Source organism: Anomaloglossus baeobatrachus, chromosome 1 (genome assembly GCF_048569485.1).
Source record: "Anomaloglossus baeobatrachus isolate aAnoBae1 chromosome 1, aAnoBae1.hap1, whole genome shotgun sequence".
Lineage (NCBI taxonomy): Eukaryota > Metazoa > Chordata > Amphibia > Anura > Aromobatidae > Anomaloglossus > Anomaloglossus baeobatrachus.
In genome coordinates this window covers 923,023,665-923,043,326 of record NC_134353.1, presented here as the reverse complement: position 1 = coordinate 923,043,326, position 19,662 = coordinate 923,023,665, and the positions used below count along the sequence as shown (strand labels likewise).

The 19,662-nt window shown below is 46.8% G+C and overlaps 1 protein-coding gene across 1 annotated transcript in view; it reads right to left on the bottom strand.

The window, feature by feature from the left end:
- The window catches only part of CPLX4 (complexin 4), a 44,389-nt gene that overhangs the window by 3,863 nt on the left and 20,864 nt on the right, over positions 1 to 19,662 (bottom strand). The window contains exon 2 of the mRNA XM_075343302.1: positions 3,713 to 3,800. Coding sequence (XP_075199417.1) covers positions 3,713 to 3,800 — 88 coding nt within the window. The remainder of the gene's footprint in view (positions 1 to 3,712; positions 3,801 to 19,662) is intronic.

Below are 19,662 nucleotides of genomic sequence, written 5' to 3'. Positions count from 1 at the left end.
GATTCACTACTAACATTTAAGCAGAGCCTGGACGCCTTTCTTGAAAAATGTAATATTACCAGTTATGTATATTAGATTTTATGACAGGGTATTGATCCAGGGAACTAGTCTGATTGCCGGATGTGGAGTCAGGAAGAAATTTTTTCCCCATTGGAACTTGTTTGTCACATTGTTTTTTTTTTTTTTTGCCTTCCTCTGGATCAACATGTTAGGCTACGGGTTGAACTAGATGGACTTAGAGTCTCCCTTCAACCTTAAAAACTATGATACTATGATACTATATACAGTTTGAGCCCATATACAGTATAAGTCTCCAATATAGCCTCCAATATACAGTAAAAGCCCACAGACAGCCCCTATATACAGTATGAGTTCCCTAGATACAGTATGAGCTCACACACGACCCATATATACAATTTGAGCCCACACAGCCCCCTACATACAGTTTAAGCCCAAACACAGCCCCTATATACAGTATGAGCTCCCTATATACAGTATGAGCCCACACAGGCCCCTATATATAGTATGAGCCCAATCACAGCCCCCTATATACAGTTTGAGCCCATATACAGTATAAGTCTCCAACATAGCTTCCAATATACTGTAAAAGCCCACAGACAGCCCCTATATACAGTATGAGTTCCCTAGATACAGTATGATCCCACACACGACCCATATATACAGTTTGAGCTCACACAGCCCCTATAAACAGTTTAAGCCCACACAAAGCCTCTATATACAGTATGTTATCCCTATATACAGTATGAGCCCAAACATCGCCCCCTATATGCAGTTTAAGCCCACACACAGCCCCTATATACAGTATGAGTCTCCGACAAAGCCTCAACTATACAGTAAAAGCCCACACATTGCCCCTATATACAGTATGAGGCCACACATAGCCCCCATATATAAAATATGCCCACACACTGCCCCCTACATACCCACTCACATAGCCTCTTTATACACACTTTGAGCCCCCACATAGCCCCTTTATATAGTATGAACCCCCGCCCCTCTATATACAATGTGAGCCCCCACATACAGTGATGTGAAAAAGTGTATTCCCCTTCTTGATTTCTTATTCTTCTTATTCTTTTGCATGTTGCCACACTTAAATGTTTCAGATCAACAAACAAAGTTACCGTATTTATTTTTATAAGACACACCGGATTAGAAGACGCACCCCAAATTTAGAGGAGGAAAATAGGAAAAAATAGTTTTTAATGTTAAAATGAGGGTCCGTCTTACAATCCTAGTGCGTCGCTCCGGTGGTGGAGCGGCTAAGGAAGATCACAGGAGGCAGGGTCGGCGATGCTGCGGGCTTGGAGGAGGGGGTGTTGCAGTTTAGGAGGGTCAATGGATGGAGGGTTGGCAATACTGTGGGGTCGGGGGTGTACTGTGGGATCTATTGAATCGCCCACAGTTGACGAGATTGACTTCAAGAAAATGGCAGCGGATGCGGCACATGTGCAGTTAAAACTCAGTGGCCATTTTCTTGACGTCCATCACATCAATCTGTGCACGTGCCGCCTCTGCGGCCCTTTTATTGAAGTCCATCGCATCAACTGTGGGTGATTCAATGGAGCTCGTAGCCAGCTGTCAGATCAATGCCGCCCACCGCATCACCGACCCTCCGTCCTGTGAACCTCCTGAGCCGCTCCACTGCAGTGACACCTCCTCCTCCGAGCTCTCATAATCGCAAACCCTGCCTCCTTTAACCTTGCTCCACTAGCGACACAAATGATAGTTCCTCTAAGAGCAAATCAGATGGGACATCATGTACGCTGTAGTAGCCATGCTTAGTAATGTGCTTTGGGCATTGTATAAAACACCAACAGTGTTGCGAGTGAAGCCCCCCACACCTTCTCCTCATGTTTCAAGGTGGGCAACACACATGTAGAAATCATCTTCCGATATTCAGCACTTGGTACCACAAATTTAAAATTTTGCCTCATAAGACTACAATACAGATTTTGCTTTGATCTAATGACGAGTCCTTGTTTTTCTTGGCCAAAGAAAGTCCCTTTTTGTCTGTGGCAACTTTTCATCAATTAGACCATAATGGCCTTCTTCTTGCAGCTTTCATTGATAACAGAGAGTGATAGAAGAAGGGTCTTAATTCCGCGCCAAGGACTCAATGGATCCAGGAAGAGATTAATGCTTCTTTAATAACATGCACAAGTCTACGCGTTTCTGGAGACACAGCTCCCTTCATCAGGACATTGGCAAGAGAACATCAAATCCGTAGACTTGTGCATGTTATTAAAGAAGCATTAATCTCTTCCTGGATCCATTGAGTCCTTGGCGCGGAATTAAGACCCTTCTTCTATCACTCTCTGTTATCAGCCAACTTTGGGACTGCTGCCTGGACCTGGATCTTATATATGCCTGTATAGTGGTTGTGACTGGCACAACCATTATAGGTGAGTGTGTTTTTATTACATATCTTTCTCCCTTTTTGGGGTAAGACCCTATTGCGCTTTTCTTTCCACAGTTTCTCATCTGCAGCTTTCATTGGACAGTTAATGTTGAGATGTTTTTGCTACTTGATGTCTGGATTTCATTTATGAAGGCTATTTTCTGAGATGCTGTCAATGTGTGCTCTTTAAGATTGGTAACTCTGATGAACTTATCCTCTGCAGCAAAGTTTTAGGTCTTCTTTTCCTGGGACAGTCATTATGAGAGCCAATTTTATTTCAGCAATTAATGGTTGACTGCACCTGAGGATACCTTCAAGGTTTAAAAACTTTCTGGATTATAAATAAGTGATAAATGGAGGTCTGAATCTTACAAAATATATTCTTTACTCAAACACAAAAACATCGGTCAGGCAAACACAAAAATAAATACTTACATCAGAGAGTCATTGTTTCTGGCTAGGAAATTAATAGCTCTGAGGTGGATGGGAGATTCGAATCCAACTGTGCGGTCCTGGGTTAAACTAGTCAATGCAACCATAGTCTATGAGCGGGTGTTATATTATAATAGGGGGTGCCCGGGAAAATTTAACAAAATCTGGGGTTTGTGGAATTCTTCTCCAGACACACTTGCAGAGGTTTGAGGGAGATTATGCGGATAATGGTGGTTTCCGCTAGATGTTGGGATTTGAAACACTGTCCAATGGTATATTGAGATATAATAATGCAATGTGGCTGTTGTTGTTCTTTCTTTCTTCATTTTTCTCTTCCTTTTTCTATCTTGTTTTCAAAATATGGTCATGCTGATAGTTACAGCTGTTCTTATGCTCAATATAAAATTAGATATATATGCAAATGATAAGAAGTATGGATAATAACATTGTTCTATCTTAACTGCTAAAGATATTATGGACTTTATATGACTGTTCATTGTTATATTTAAATATTACTATCTATATACTGAGATATCTTTATATGGCAAATGTCAGTTGTACCATGTTTGAAATTGTTAATAAAACGAAGTTAAAAAAAATAAATAAACACTTACTAAAGTTATCAACAATCCTCACAATTGGAGATAATTTACTGTGTCTTGTCAGGAGGGGAGGGGACAAGGTTTTCCAGAACAAATATTATTCCAAATATTCCCTGTAAACTATGGTCAGATATTTTTGTGGTCACAAGGTTCCTAGAGTGTAACATTCATGATATTGCCATAGTGTTTTTTTACATTCTTTTCCACAAATCAGGAACAATAAGGTCCCCTTTTCGCCTTAAAATGATTGCCATACCTGTGGTAATCTGTATTTTTCCCTTAAATGTACCCGCAAGGTGGCTCTCTCTGCTTTTTTCTGAATAAATTTGGCATCTCTTTCCATTCTGCAGAAAAACAAGAAAAATATTGGTATATTTCCACAGAAAATAAGTAATGCGTAAACCCTGTGCTGTGACATCACTGTGTGTATCTGTACTGTGACATCACTGTGTTTATTATCTCTGCTGTGTCGTCACTGTGTGTATTATCCCTGTACTGTGACATCACTGTGTGTATTATCCCTGTATTGTGACATCACTGTGTAGTATCCCTGTACTGTGACATCACTGTGTTTATTATCTCTGCTGTGTCATCACTGTGTGTATTATCCCTGTACTGTGACATCACTGTGTATTATCCCTGTATTGTGACATCACTGTGTGTATTATCCCTGTACTGTGACATCACTGTGTTTATTATCTGTGCTGTGACATCACTGTGTGTATCCCTGTACTGTGACATCACTGTGTGTATTACCCTGTACTGTGACATCACTGTGTTTATTACCCCTGTACTGTTACATCACTGTGTGTATTATCCCTGTACAGTGACATCACTGTGTTTATTACCCCTGTACTGTGACATCACTGTGTGTATTATCCCTGTACTATGACATCACTGTGTATTATCCCTGTACTGTGACATCACTGTGTTTATTATCTGTACTGTGACATCACTGTGTGTATTACCCCTGTACTGTGACATCACTGTGTTTATTACCCCTGTACTGTTACATCACTGTGTGTATTACCCCTGTACTGTGACATCACTGTGTTTATTACCCCTGTACTGTGACATCACTGCGTGTATTATCCCTGTACTGTGACATCACTGTGTGTAATATCCCTGTACTGTGACATCACTGTGTGTATTATCCCTGTACTGTGACATCACTGTGTGTATTACGCCTGTACTGTGACATCACTGTGTTTCTTACCCCTGTTCTGTGACATCACTGTGTATTATCCCTGTAATGTGACATCACTGTGTACATTATCCCTGTACTGTGACATCATTGTGTGTATTATCCCTGTACTGTGACATCACTTTGTGTATTATCCCTGTACTGTGACATCACTGTGTGTATTATCCCTGTATTGTGACATCACTGTGTGTACTATTCCTGAACTGTGACATCTCTGTGTGTTATATCCCTGTACTGTGACATCACTGTGTGTATTATCCCTGTACTGTGACATCACTTTGTGTATTATCCCTGTACTGTGACATCACTGTGTGTATTATCCCTGTATTGTGACATCACTGTGTGTACTATTCCTGAACTGTGACATCTCTGTGTGTTATATCCCTGTACTGTGACATCACTGTGTGTATTATCCCTGTACTGTGACATGACTGTGTGTATTATCCCTGTACTGTGACATCACTGTGTATATTATCCCGGTACTGTGACATCACTTTGTGTATTATCTCTGTACTGTGACATCACTTTGTGTATTATCTCTGTACTGTGACATCAGTGTGTGTATTATCTCTGTACTGTGACATCAGTGTGTGTATTATCTCTGTACTGTGACATCACTGTGTGTATTATCCCTGTACTGTGACATCACTGTGTGCATTATCCCTGTACTGTGACATCACTGTGTGTATTATACCTGTACTGTGACATCATTGTGTGTATTATCCCCTGTACTGTGACATCACTTTGTGTATTATCCCTGTGCTGTGACATCACTGTGTGTATTATCCCTGTACTGTGACATCACTGTGTGTATTATTCCTGTACTGTGACATCACTGTGTGTATTATTCCTGTACTGTGACATCACTGTGTATTATCCCTGTACTGTGACATCACCGTGTGTATTACCCCTGTACTGTGACATTACTGTGTGTATTATCCCTGTACTGTGACATCACTGTGTGTATTATTCCTGTACTGTGACATCACTGTGTATTATCCCTGTACTGTGACATCACTGTGTGTATTATCCCTGTACTGTGACATCACTGTGTGTATTATTCCTGTACTGTGACATCACTGTGTATTATCCCTGTACTGTGACATCACTGTGTGTATTATCCCCGTACTGTGACATCACTGTGTGTATTATCCCTGTACTGTGACATCACTGTGTGTATTATTCCTGCACTGTGACATCACTGTTTATTATCCCGTTACTGTGACATCACTGTGTGTATTATCCCTGTACTGTGACATCACTGTGTGTATTATCCCTGTACTGTGACATCACTGTGTGTATTATCCCTGTACTGTGACATCACTGTGTGTATTATCCCTGTACTGTGACATCACTGTGTGTATTATCCCTGTACTGTGACATCACTGTGTGCATTATCCCTGTACTGTGACATCACTGTGTGTATTATCCCTGTACTGTGACATCACTGTGTGTATTATCCCTGTACTGTGACATCACTGTGTGTATTACCCCTGTACTGTGACATCACTGTGTGTATTACCCCTGTACTGTGACATCACTGTGTGTATTACCCCTGTACTGTGACATCACTGTGTGTATTATCCCTGTACAGTGACATCACTGTGTTTATTACCCCTGTACTGTGACATCACTGTGTGTATTATCCCTGTACTATGACATCACTGTGTATTATCCCTGTACTGTGACATCACTGTGTTTATTATCTGTACTGTGACATCACTGTGTGTATTACCCCTGTACTGTGACATCACTGTGTTTATTACCCCTGTACTGTTACATCACTGTGTGTATTACCCCTGTACTGTGACATCACTGTGTTTATTACCCCTGTACTGTGACATCACTGCGTGTATTATCCCTGTACTGTGACATCACTGTGTGTAATATCCCTGTACTGTGACATCACTGTGTGTATTATCCCTGTACTGTGACATCACTGTGTTTCTTACCCCTGTTCTGTGACATCACTGTGTATTATCCCTGTAATGTGACATCACTGTGTACATTATCCCTGTACTGTGACATCATTGTGTGTATTATCCCTGTACTGTGACATCACTTTGTGTATTATCCCTGTACTGTGACATCACTGTGTGTATTATCCCTGTATTGTGACATCACTGTGTGTACTATTCCTGAACTGTGACATCTCTGTGTGTTATATCCCTGTACTGTGACATCACTGTGTGTATTATCCCTGTACTGTGACATCACTGAGTGTATTACCCCTGTACTGTGACATGACTGTGTGTATTATCCCTGTACTGTGACATCACTGTGTATATTATCCCGGTACTGTGACATCACTTTGTGTATTATCTCTGTACTGTGACATCACTTTGTGTATTATCTCTGTACTGTGACATCAGTGTGTGTATTATCTCTGTACTGTGACATCAGTGTGTGTATTATCTCTGTACTGTGACATCACTGTGTGTATTATCCCTGTACTGTGACATCACTGTGTGCATTATCCCTGTACTGTGACATCACTGTGTGTATTATACCTGTACTGTGACATCATTGTGTGTATTATCCCCTGTACTGTGACATCACTTTGTGTATTATCCCTGTGCTGTGACATCACTGTGTGTATTATCCCTGTACTGTGACATCACTGTGTGTATTATTCCTGTACTGTGACATCACTGTGTGTATTATTCCTGTACTGTGACATCACTGTGTATTATCCCTGTACTGTGACATCACCGTGTGTATTACCCCTGTACTGTGACATTACTGTGTGTATTATCCCTGTACTGTGACATCACTGTGTGTATTATTCCTGTACTGTGACATCACTGTGTATTATCCCTGTACTGTGACATCACTGTGTGTATTATCCCTGTACTGTGACATCACTGTGTGTATTATTCCTGTACTGTGACATCACTGTGTATTATCCCTGTACTGTGACATCACTGTGTGTATTATCCCCGTACTGTGACATCACTGTGTGTATTATCCCTGTACTGTGACATCACTGTGTGTATTATTCCTGCACTGTGACATCACTGTTTATTATCCCGTTACTGTGACATCACTGTGTGTATTATCCCTGTACTGTGACATCACTGTGTGTATTATCCCTGTACTGTGACATCACTGTGTGTATTATCCCTGTACTGTGACATCACTGTGTGTATTATCCCTGTACTGTGACATCACTGTGTGTATTATCCCTGTACTGTGACATCACTGTGTGCATTATCCCTGTACTGTGACATCACTGTGTGTATTATCCCTGTACTGTGACATCACTGTGTGTATTATCCCTGTACTGTGACATCACTGTGTGTATTACCCCTGTACTGTGACATCACTGTGTGTATTACCCCTGTACTGTGACATCACTGTGTGTATTACCCCTGTACTGTGACATCACTGTGTGTATTACCCCTGTACTGTGACATCACTGTGTATATTATCCCTGTACTGTGACATCACTGTGTGTATTATCCCTGTACTGTGACATCATTGTATGTATTATCCCTGTACTGTGACATCACTGTGTGTATTATCCCTGTACTGTGACATCACTGTGTATTACCCCTGTACTGTGACATCACTGTGTGTATTACCCCTGTACTGTGACATCACTGTGTGTATTACCCCTGTACTTTGACATCACTGTGTGTATTATCCCTGTACTGTGACATCACTGTGTGTATTACCCCTGTACTGTGACATCACTGTGTGTATTATCCCTGTACTGTGACATCACTGTGTGTATTATCCCTGTACTGTGACATCCCTGTGTGTATTACCCCTGTACTGTGACATCACTGTGTGTATTACCCCTGTACTGTGACATCACTGTGTGTATTACCCCTGTACTGTGACATCACTGTGTGTATTATCCCTGTACTGTGACATCACTGTGTGTATTACCCCTGTACTGTGACATCACTGTGTGTATTATCCCTGTACTGTGACATCACTGTGTGTATTATCCCTGTACTGTGACATCCCTGTGTGTATTACCCCTGTACTGTGACATCACTGTGTGTATTACCCCTGTACTGTGACATCACTGTGTGTATTACCCCTGTACTGTGACATCACTGTGTGTATTATCCCTGTACTGTGCAATATCTGTGCTTATTTTCATTAGTGTGATGAATTTGAATTTTGACAAACAATTGACAGAGGTTTCTCAAACTTCTCATCGAAAACAGTCTGTGGAAAAACGGACAGCACTACACTGCTGTCGATGTGCTGTCCGAGGTTTTCATGGACTCAGACTTACATTGATAAGTTTGATATGTGATACATAAGAATAATTGTTTTGTCTCCCCTTTCTTATGAATATTCAGATAGACATAACTTCCAGTTTTGAAAAACAGGACATATACTGTGGTACTCATGGTGGCACAGCAAATTTTATTTTACGCCAAGCCACTTCCTTAGCCTTGCACAGTCCTTTATATGTGCACTCAAAGAAATATCGCTACTAGTGAAGAACGCAGTATGATATTGCCCACTATATTATATGATGAGTCTACAGTTTCCCATAGTGCATTAACTCACACACAGTATGCTGCCCCCACATAGTATTATGCCTCTGCAGCACAATACAATCCCCCACACAGTATGATGCCCCCAAAGAGCATCCCATACAAGATGTTTCCCCCACAGTCCCCACAACTCACCACACACAGTATAATTTACACACACAGGATGGTGCCTCCACGGTCCCCACAGCCCACCACACACAGTTTAATACCACACACAAATTAATGCTCCCACAGCCCTCCAGAGTTCACACACAATACAATCTAACACACACACACACACAGGATGATGCCCCCACAGCCCACCACGCACAGTACAATCTCCTAAACACAGGATGATACCCCCACAGCTTTCCACACACAATACAAAGGATGATGCCCCCACAGCCCACCACGTACAGTACAATCTCCCATGCGCAGGATGATGCCCCTACAGCCCTCCACACACAGTATAATGCCCAACACACAATATGATGCTCCCACAGCCCACCACACACAGGATGATGGACCCACAGTTAACCACACAGTATGAGGCTGCCACAGCCCACCATACACAGTAAAATGTTCCACACACAGAATGATGCCCCTACAGCCCTCCACACACAGTATAATCTTCCAAACATAGTATGATACCCCCACAGCCCACCACGCACAGTACAATCTTCCACACACAGGATGATACCTTTACAGCCCTTCACACACAGGATGATACCCATGTAAGGGGTGGACGGACCCCTTACACGCAGGCGCAGTTTCCCCCCCTGAAGATACCCCACGCTGGGGTAGTTAAAAAATGTTAATTGTGTTTTACAGTGTTAACGGGTTTCCTCTCCCTAGATGTCAGGGTGGGACGGCTGTCCCCATAGGAACAGTACAGGAGAGAGGAGGAGCTGGACAGTCTAGGGGGAGGGTGAGAGGTTGCTGTAGTGAGAAGTCAGTTTCTGCTGGGACGGGGGAGAAGGAGCAACGGGGACAGAGTGTGGGGTCGATTGTGGCAGTTAGCCAGAGAGAGAGAACAAGGAGAGTGTCCGGATCGGGAACCAGCAGTGTACAGGTGGGACCCGAAGAGGCTTAGCCGGCGAAGCAGAAGTGTGTGGGTCAATTCTGCAGTAACCGGAGTGTGAGCTTAGGCAAACGAGAGTAGCCGGGCAAGGCCCCTGAACAGAGAAAACACGAACAGTTTCCCCGGCAGGAATTGTGATTTGACACTGCAAGATTTGTGTACCGAGACTGTTTTGAAGATATGTGTAATAAAATGCCGTTTGGTTCAGCTGATGCCTGTCTGCGGAGTTTTCCTGAGTCTGCCAGCGTGCTCCTGTCATCCACACTCTGCCCCACCAAACATTCCCCTGTCCCAATAGTGACGGCGGGGCCGGGGGTTAGCCTGTCGCCAAAAGGGGCCACGACTACACCCCCCGAGGCACCCCCGGCACCCCGTTACACCCCCACAGCCCTTCACACAGTATAATCCCCCACAAACAATATGATGCTCCTGTGACGCCCTGGCCAGGCCAGGTAGTCACAAATAGGCCCCTGCATAACACCTTTCCCTCCCAGGTAACACACAGCTGACCAGAAAACCCTAGTCACCCCCTCAGGGTTAGATAAACACACCATGGGGCGGAACCAGGTGGTTGGAAGACACCCACTGAGGAGTTTAGACCGCCCGTGGCGGGAAAGTAGTCAGTCTAGCAGGAAGTTCAGTTTTAGTGTTCAGCAGAAGTGGATGTCAGGCGTGTGTGTCAGGCCTGAAGCAAACTGACAGGTACCAGGGTAGGAGCCCTGGTGCCACTGGCTAGGAGGCACACGGTGGTCTCCATCCGCAGGAGACGGGAAGATGGTTCGGCAGAACCGGGTTGGACCGGGACAGGGTCGCAGCCAGCCGGTACCTACACCGGGGACCCGACCGGAAACCGTGCACAAAGAGGGGAACTCGGACCCTGAAGCCAGAACCTATTGGAACTGGTTAATTAACCAATTGAGGCCAGAATTATAGGTCCTGTCCCACCCAAAGTCCTGAAAAGAACAGCCCAACGAGGGGGATAAAAGGTCACCACCATGGCTTAGAGATCTCACGGGCCAGCGTCTGCGGGCAAGGGCTCCTTAGGCCACAACCAGCCGGGAGCAGGCTCCTGAAGTTTCAAGCACAGGCAGTCCACTGTTCTAAAAGGTGCGGGAGAATGACAGAGACCACCACCTGGGTGGGGGAACCAGAACGCAGCCGGCTGCAGGCACCGACCACCATCACCTTGGTTTACCAGAGACTCGTGTGTTTTCTACAAAGTGAGTACACCAGCACCCAGCGGCCGCCCATCTCCCTGCACCAAACCCCCAACGGGTCCCGGGCTCACCATCCCTGTCCACGGAGGGGGTTAACAACTTGCTGCGCAACATCTCCCCCGGGTGCCCCGTAACTGCAGCGGTGGTGTCCAACCTCACCACATACCGTGGGTAGCGTCATGAACTTAGTACGGCCCAGCCCTTACATATACGTCCTACATCCACCATCCCATCCCCCTTTTCATTCGGAGTGTCCGCGGGATCCCCCAGGTCCGGAGACCCTCGAGCCACCCACCGGAAGGTCCGGATCCGAGCAGCGGCAGGCTGCTGGCACGGGGGCGGCACACCCCGAAACCTGGCATCACGAACAGGATAGATACCCGTCCACTTACCTTGTGGAAGTGCGCCTTATGTTGAAGTCAGCGGTGATCCGTTGCAAAATTTTCAGAAGCCGCCATCTTGCCGCCATCTTGTTGGCGCGAAAATTCCCGCCCAGGGTCTCCTTCCCCGAGAAAAGGGCGCGAAAGCCGAAGCCCCGCCCCCTGGGAACATGGCCAAAAAGCAAAGCCGGAAGTCACAAAACAAAACTTACCGGCCTAAAAGAGGACTGCCAGAAAAAGACCAAGGGGGGCGGGTGAAGATTCTGCATGATGTGACCGAGCAGATAAAGGGCAGGGACTCCAGGACCCTGCCACATTCCTCGTTCCTGGACACCAGCCAAGCAGGATGGCCGCACCAACTGGCAAGCCTGCGGTGAAGGAGCCTGCACCTGGCACAGCTGCCTGGGTGGAAGCCCGGATGGAGCAGATGTGCCGCCGCATCCAGGCTCAAGCAACCTGTCTGCTGAGGCAACCAAGATGGCGGAGAAAAGTGGGAAAAGGGATGCTGCCCGTTTCTTAGGGGCAGCATCAAGGCTAGGTTTGTTTGGGTGGGTGACTGAAGGACCCGGTACCGTTCCCGAATTAATAAAAATGTTATTTTTTGCAACGTTTAAGAGTATGCCTCCCGTAAAGGGAAGAGTCCTAAATAAGCTTGAAGTTTGTACAAAAGTTATTATATTTGTCAACCTGTTTTAATCTTTTTCAGTTAAAGCAACAAAAATAAACCGATGGTGGCCGGGCAGCCCGCGGACGGTCTGCATTAAACCAAGGGGGAATGTGACGCCCTGGACTAGCCAGGTTATCACAAGTAGGCCCTTACACAAACAACCCCCCTTAACCCCTTCACGACCGGCCGATTTTTCGCTTTCGTTTTTTTTTTTCCGCCATTCTTTTTCTGAGAGACGTAACTTTTTTATTTTTCAGTCAATATGGTCATGTGAGGGCTCATTTTTTTTAAATGAAACCATCAGTTTTACCATATAGTGTACTAGAAAACGGCAAAAAAATTCCAAATGCTGAAAAATTGCAAAAAAAGTGCGATAGCACTATGGTTTTTGAGATATTTTATTCACTGTGTTCACTATATGGTAAAACTGATGTGAGGGTGTGATGCCTCAGGTCAGTGCGAGTTCGTAGACACCAAACATGTAAAGGTATACTTTTATATAAGGGGTTAAAAAAAAATCGGAAGTTTGTCCGAAAAAAGTGGCGCACGTTTTAAGCCATATTCCGTGACCCGTAGCGTTCTCATTTTTCGGGATCTATGGCTCAATGACGGCTTATTTTTTGGGTCTCGAGCTGACGTTTTTAACGGTACCATTTTTGCGCAGATGCTACGTTTTGATCGCCTCTTATTGCATTTTGCGCAAAAGTTGTGGCGACAAAAAAACATCGTTTTGGCGTTTGGAATTTTTTTGCCGCTACGCCGTATACTGATCAGATTAATTGATTTTATATTTTGATAGATCGGGCGTTTCTGAACGCGGCAATACCAAATGTGTGTGTATTTTTTATTTTTTTTTAACCCTTTAATTTTCAATGGGGCGAATGGGGGGTGATTTGAACTTTTAGGTTTTTTTGTTTTTTTTCAATTTTTTAAAACTTTTTTTGAACTTTTTTTGTTTATTTTACTAGTCCCCCTAGGGGACTATTGCGATCAGCATTCCGATCGCTCTGCAGTATCTGCTGATCACAGCTACAAGGCTGTAAACAGCAGATACGCTCTCTTTCTCTTTTGCTGTGCCGCTGGCACAGCGAAAGTGAAAGCAAGTCAGGTGTAGTACAGGAGTCATCACATGACCCTGTGCTACCATGACAACTATCGGGAGTCACGTGATCGCGTCACGTGACTTCTGGTATCGGGCGGTAAGGAAATGTTTACCGCGATCGCGCTTATAATGGCGCTGTCACATATTGACAGCGCCATATAAGGGGTTAAACGGCACGAGCAGATAACGATTCTGCTCGTGCCTAGCAGGCACACATCTCAGCTGTGAAAATCAGCTGAGATGTGTGTCGATCGCAGCATGATGCTGCCGGCAGACCGCGGGCAGTAACATTATGACCGCAAGGACGTAATTTTACGGCCCGCGGTCGTTAAGGGGTTAATAAGGTGACAGCAGCCAAACTACGAAACCCTTGTCACCACCCTCCGGGTTTGATGTTCACACCAGGGGGGGTGGAGCCAGGAGGTTGGCTCCGCCCACCGAGAAGTTCACAGGCCCTGAGGCGGGAAAAACAGTAGATGAGCTTTGACAGTGAAGTGAAGTGGAGTGGAGTGAAGTTCAAGGGCAGACCTGTGCCTAGGTCTGCCATAGTCTACACCAGGTATCTGGGTTGGAGCCCAGTCACCTCTGGCAAGGAGGCAGACAGTGGTGGCCGCCTGCAGGAGCTGGAATTACAGCCGGTGGAACCGTAGGGACCGGGGACGGGCAGTGACCCGCCGGTACCGAACCGGGGAACCGATTGGAAACCGGAGCACCAGGAGGGGTACTCAGACCCAGTACGATGCCCAGAAACAACCGAGCTGAGTCAAATCAACTGATTGAGGACTGGACTTTAGGACCTTTCCCACCTAAGGCTCGACTGAAGACAACAGCCCAACCATTAGGGTAAGGCCACCGCCCAGGCATAGAGACCCGACGGGCCAGCGTCTGCGGGCAAAAAGGGCTCTCCCGGCACATACCAAGCTAGGGAGCGGACTACCGTTGCTCAGGCATAGGAGTCGACATTTCTACATAAGTGAGGTGCAGGAGAAAGGCGGAAACCACCAACCTGATAAGGGGAAAACCGCAGCCGGCTGCGGGCACCGTTCACCATCTTGTTTGGTTTACCAGATACTCCAGTGTGTTTGTAATAGTGAGTACAACAGTGCCTTCGGGCCATGCACCGTGCCGCACCGCTACGCCAACACGCATCCATTCCCCCGCCTCAGCACCTCCCTCGGGCCCCCGGGACCATCATCCCCCTACCCACGGAGGGGTCAACACCCAGCTGAGCTGCGCAACACCGTCCTCGGGAGCCTAGTCAACGGCAGCGGTGGTGTCCATCCATTCACCACAACCCGTGGGTGGGGTCATGAACTCAAATCCCCTACAAATTACCGCGTGGACCTCCCCGCCGAAGTCCCTACGTGAAGCGTCAACCCCCCCTTTCAGAGTGACGTGACCCCCGGGTCCGTGAGGAGCTCGAGCCACCCACCGACGAGCACGGATCCGAGCGTCTCGGCAGCCGGCCGAGCCCCGGGGCGGTACATATCCATCATGAGATGTTTCTTGTTTGGCACCTTGATAATGAGACATCTTTTTATAGGCCATCAGTTGAACCAGTTGATATTATTTTTCACTAAGTGGCAGAATTGCTTTCTAATTACTTATAGATTCCAGCTGGTGTCATCACTTTCCCTGGATTTTTGCACCTCTTTTTGTCCATGTATTCAATACTTTTTTCCTGTCTCATTTCTCATTATTATACAGAATTTAATTTATGGACATCTATGGTTTGATTTCTTCTCATGTGTATCTTGAATGGGTTGTCACAGACATCTAGTGAAAATTTAATGGCAATAGCGCCTAAATATATTTACTTGGAAAATTGGTGACGTGTTCAACTTACTTCACCCACTCAATATATTGAATCTAAAAAAAAAAACAACGATGTTTTATTTTTCTTCAATTTTTCATATCACAATCTCTATTAAAAATAAACAGAATTTGAAAAGGTCACTAGGCCTTTTTCCTTAGTCAGATTTTCTTTTTTGTACAGATATTATTATTAATAATAATAATAATAATAATCATTTTATTTCGATAGTGCCAACATATTTCGCAGCAGTTTATAATTAAGCGGGGACATACAAAAATACAGCTGCATGATCCAGCCATCAGACAGTATGTCAAAGTGCAGTTATTTCATGCTATTGGGTGCATGGAAGATTTGGAGACGTATGAATAGGAGGGAACAGATTATGTTTTATATATAGAAAAAGGCAACAGGGGAGAGTTAGGTTAGTGAGTTGAGGTGATAGGTCTGTCAAGAGACGTGTTTTGAAAGCAGGCTTAATAACGTGGACGCTTGGTATTAGTTGGATCGTCTAGGGTAGTGCATTCCAGAAGATGAGAACTCTTGGTGACGGAGTGCGAGGTTTGGATTATGGAGGATTTTAGTCTTAGATCAGTTGCAGAACGGAGGGCACGTGAAAGGTCATAGAAGGAGATGAGGGAGGAGATATAGGGTGGAGACAAACTGTGGAGAGCTTTGTGGGTGAGAGTGATAAATTTGTATTGTATTCTGTAGTCAATGGGTAACCAGTGCAATGACTGGCACAAGTAATGTCATGGCTCAACTGTAGAGCTCCATCTGGGGACTTCTGGTTGAGTGTTGACGGTTTCCTTCTCCGTTGTATCAATCCAACTGCTGTTAGTTCTCATCTGTAGTTTGTGTGTTGTTCCTTTCATGTTTTCATTATACCTGCTGTTATCATTAGCTTATGTTATTCATGTTTGTGAGCTGCCACCTACTGGCCAGAAGCCTTGTGCTGCTCCCGTTTCATCTTGTAGATTTTTCTAGTTTGTGGCAGTGTTTTGCAGTCCTGTGTTTGACCTCATTTCCTGGCATCCATTTTAGATCCAGTTGTAGCGCCCCTGAGACTGGGTGCTACAGGGTATTGTATTTTATATATGTATTCTTATGTATCTTATAATATCCATCCAGACAGGCAGAGGTTAACTTCGTAAGTTTTGTTTTTGCTCAAACAGCCTCGCACACACTGGCAGGAAGGAGTTAGGCTTCTGCCACACTCACGTGAAATTCACGCACGTGCCGAGAGACACGTATTTTCCCTGCGTGTTGCGTGCAGGTAAGTACGTGTCTCTGGTATGTGCGGGCCACGTGTGTTCTACGTGTGCTATCCGCGATAGCACACGTAGAACCGGTAATTATTATATTCACCTGATCCTTCCTGATGTCCGCGCTGCTGTCCGTGGTGCTGATCTTCGGTCTTCGGTCCTGCCGTCTCCCCGCTGCTGCTGCTGCCAGGCAGTGAAGTGAATATTCTATGAGATTAATGAGCGGCGGTCGGCAGCAAGAGGCAGCAGCGGCAGAGACAGGAGGGCTGGAGAAGGTGAGTTAATGTTTTTTTTTTTTTTCACTGACACGTGTGTTTTCTCCGGCGCGTGTCACACGGGACCGCATCCACACTACACCCGTGTGGTACGGGTGCGGGCCGTGTGACACCCGTGCTGCCGGAGAAAACACTGACATGTCAGCGCTTTGAAAATCGCACACACGTACAAACGCACACGGACACACGTTCCGTGTGGTTTTACGTGTGTGTGCCTGCTACCATAGGGTAGCATTGCTGTACATGTCTCCGTGCCGCCGGTACGTGTAAAAAATGCCAAACACGTACCGGAGGCACGGATGTGTGGCGCTAGCCTTAAAAAGCTTTTCAGCACTAGTTGAGCCTGCATGACTCCTCTCCTAATGAGCAGGTGGATCACACAGGCCAGTTCCCATGAGAACCTGAAGGGAGGGGGGACCTGAATGTGAAGTGCAGAGAAGACTGAGTTTTAGTCAGAACACCTTAGGACAGCAGAGAGAGTGGAAGCAGTGACGCACACTTTTACAGCTCCCCATGAGGGCTCTCCCTCTCAGGGAGGCAGACAGAGGAACCACCAAGTCCAGACCGGTTCATACACACTTTCCTTACCTGGGTCTGGGCGAGTGGATGGCTGAGGACCCCTAAGCTGAGAGAGCGGACAGCATCAGTTAGGAGGCTCCAGGTCCATTAGCCGGCAGAGCCCTGGAATGGGAGAGGTGGCTAGCCGGGATGAAGTACAGAGCCCTGTAACTTCGGGTAGCAGAGTAATGGGTCCCAAGAGTTCCAGTCAGAGGAGAGGACTGTAGTGGGTGCTCATAACCCCTACAAAGGAAACATCATCCGGAAATGTTATTAATAAAAGTGTTGTATTTTTTTATATTGTATTGTATTCTAATGTTAGGGCACCCCCTAGTGGCCGGGTGGGACGGCTGTTGCCACCGGGGAAGGAGGAGTCGGCTGGATGTCTAGGGAAGGTCTGTGTGTGTGGAAGGGTAGTCGGATCCGGGACAGCAGTGTGTGACCATCGGTGGCAGTGTGTATGAGCGGAACATCAGGGGACGCCGGAGCAACGGAGGAGTACGCAACCTCAAGGTCTGATTCCGCTGGTGTGGGTCCGGTGTGTGCTTGACCTAGGAGTGGGAGCCCGGAGAAGCGGAGTACCCAGGGCATATCCCCACTAGAGGGCGCGTTTGGGCAGGTTGTCCCCAGCTCCACAGGAATTGCCGAAATCTGCTGACCGGATTGTATCTGTGCAAAATAAATGTTATCTTTTATTGGCATCAACTTCTGCCTGAGGACTGTTTGTGCACCTTCCGACGAAGATACTGACACCCATTGTCCCACCAAGCTAGTCCCCAACATTGAAGGAGTGATAGAGCCAGGGGTGTGCCTAGAATTCACTGCTGCCACGACTACACAGCCAGAGGCCTCCCTGGCTCATCACTTCATGTGGCGTAGTCGGCAGGATGCGATTCCCCTACCAGGAACCCAAGAAGCCGGAGATCAAGTGGTGCCGAGTGCACCGTATCCGGGCTACGAGAGAAGATTTCCAGTCCCATGGTGGGAGGAAGAAGTGCCCAAGGCGTTGGACCGGGCACAAGATGGCGGCGAGAGGGCCGTTATCTGTGAAGCTGAGGAAGAAAAGGCGCGAAAAGTTGGCGCCGAAAGAAGAGCCTGGGGCTGGCCGGTGCCGAGGAAGAGGTACAGAGTACTCCGCCCAAAGAGGGGAGGCGCCAGTCCCAGGGCATTGAAGAAGACATACGAAGTGGGCGGTGTTCGGAAGAAAAAGAAGTACCGCCGCGGAGGAGTCAAGAGGATGCATGAGGCTGGGGGAGGATTCTGTTTAAGAGCGGGAAACGAAGGCCCGCCTCCTCTTCCCTCAGTCTCAACTTTGACACCGTCGCCATTGGTCATACAGCCAACAGAGACAGATATGGAGATGTCGGGACAACCGGAAGAGCTTGCTACCACCATGGCTCTGGTCAGTCTAGGCCGGGGGCGGCCTAAGTTTGCGGTTGCAAGTGAAGCATCCCTTGTGGACCTGCCGATTGGACCGGGAGGTTCCACGCGGCCCGAAAAGGTGTCCTGGAAGACCACGTGGGACGCAAAGACCGGAGGCACGATCACGGAGGTCCGGGCAACGTATGCCACACAGCCCCCAGTAGGAGACCGGATTCCGGGGATCACGCATTCCCCTTGGGAGACCCCACAGCCGGGCGCCCTCGCTGCTACACCAACTGCCTCATATGGAGTGCCGGCCGAAGAGCTAGCTGAGCGGCTGGAGGAAGATCATCTGGGCTTCGTGTGGGAGCCGGTCATCGTCCCTTCCCCTGTGCAGCACCCCAGAGCTCCATCCCCGGTACCCGACCCTGTCAGAGAACGCCTGATGGCTGTAACCGTCGTCCGGGAAATGTTGTCCGGTCCCGGCAGCGAGGAGCTGGCTCTGCAGTTCACCACCGGAGTGGTGGTGAAGTTTAACCAGCAGGACGGATACGGGTTCATCCAAGAAGTAGAGACCGGAGACGACTACTTTTATAATAGAGTCCATCTGGATGTGGAGGGGCTGCCCAAACGACTCCATACGCTTTGGCCGGGCGAGAAAGTCCAATTCTTGCCGGACGCAGGAAGTCGCGGCCTGTTTGCCGTTGGCGTCTCCCGGATGCCGACCGCCCGGGAAGCGGCCCAGTGGCAGCAGGAGCTGGAGTGGGAGGAGCAGCAGGAGCG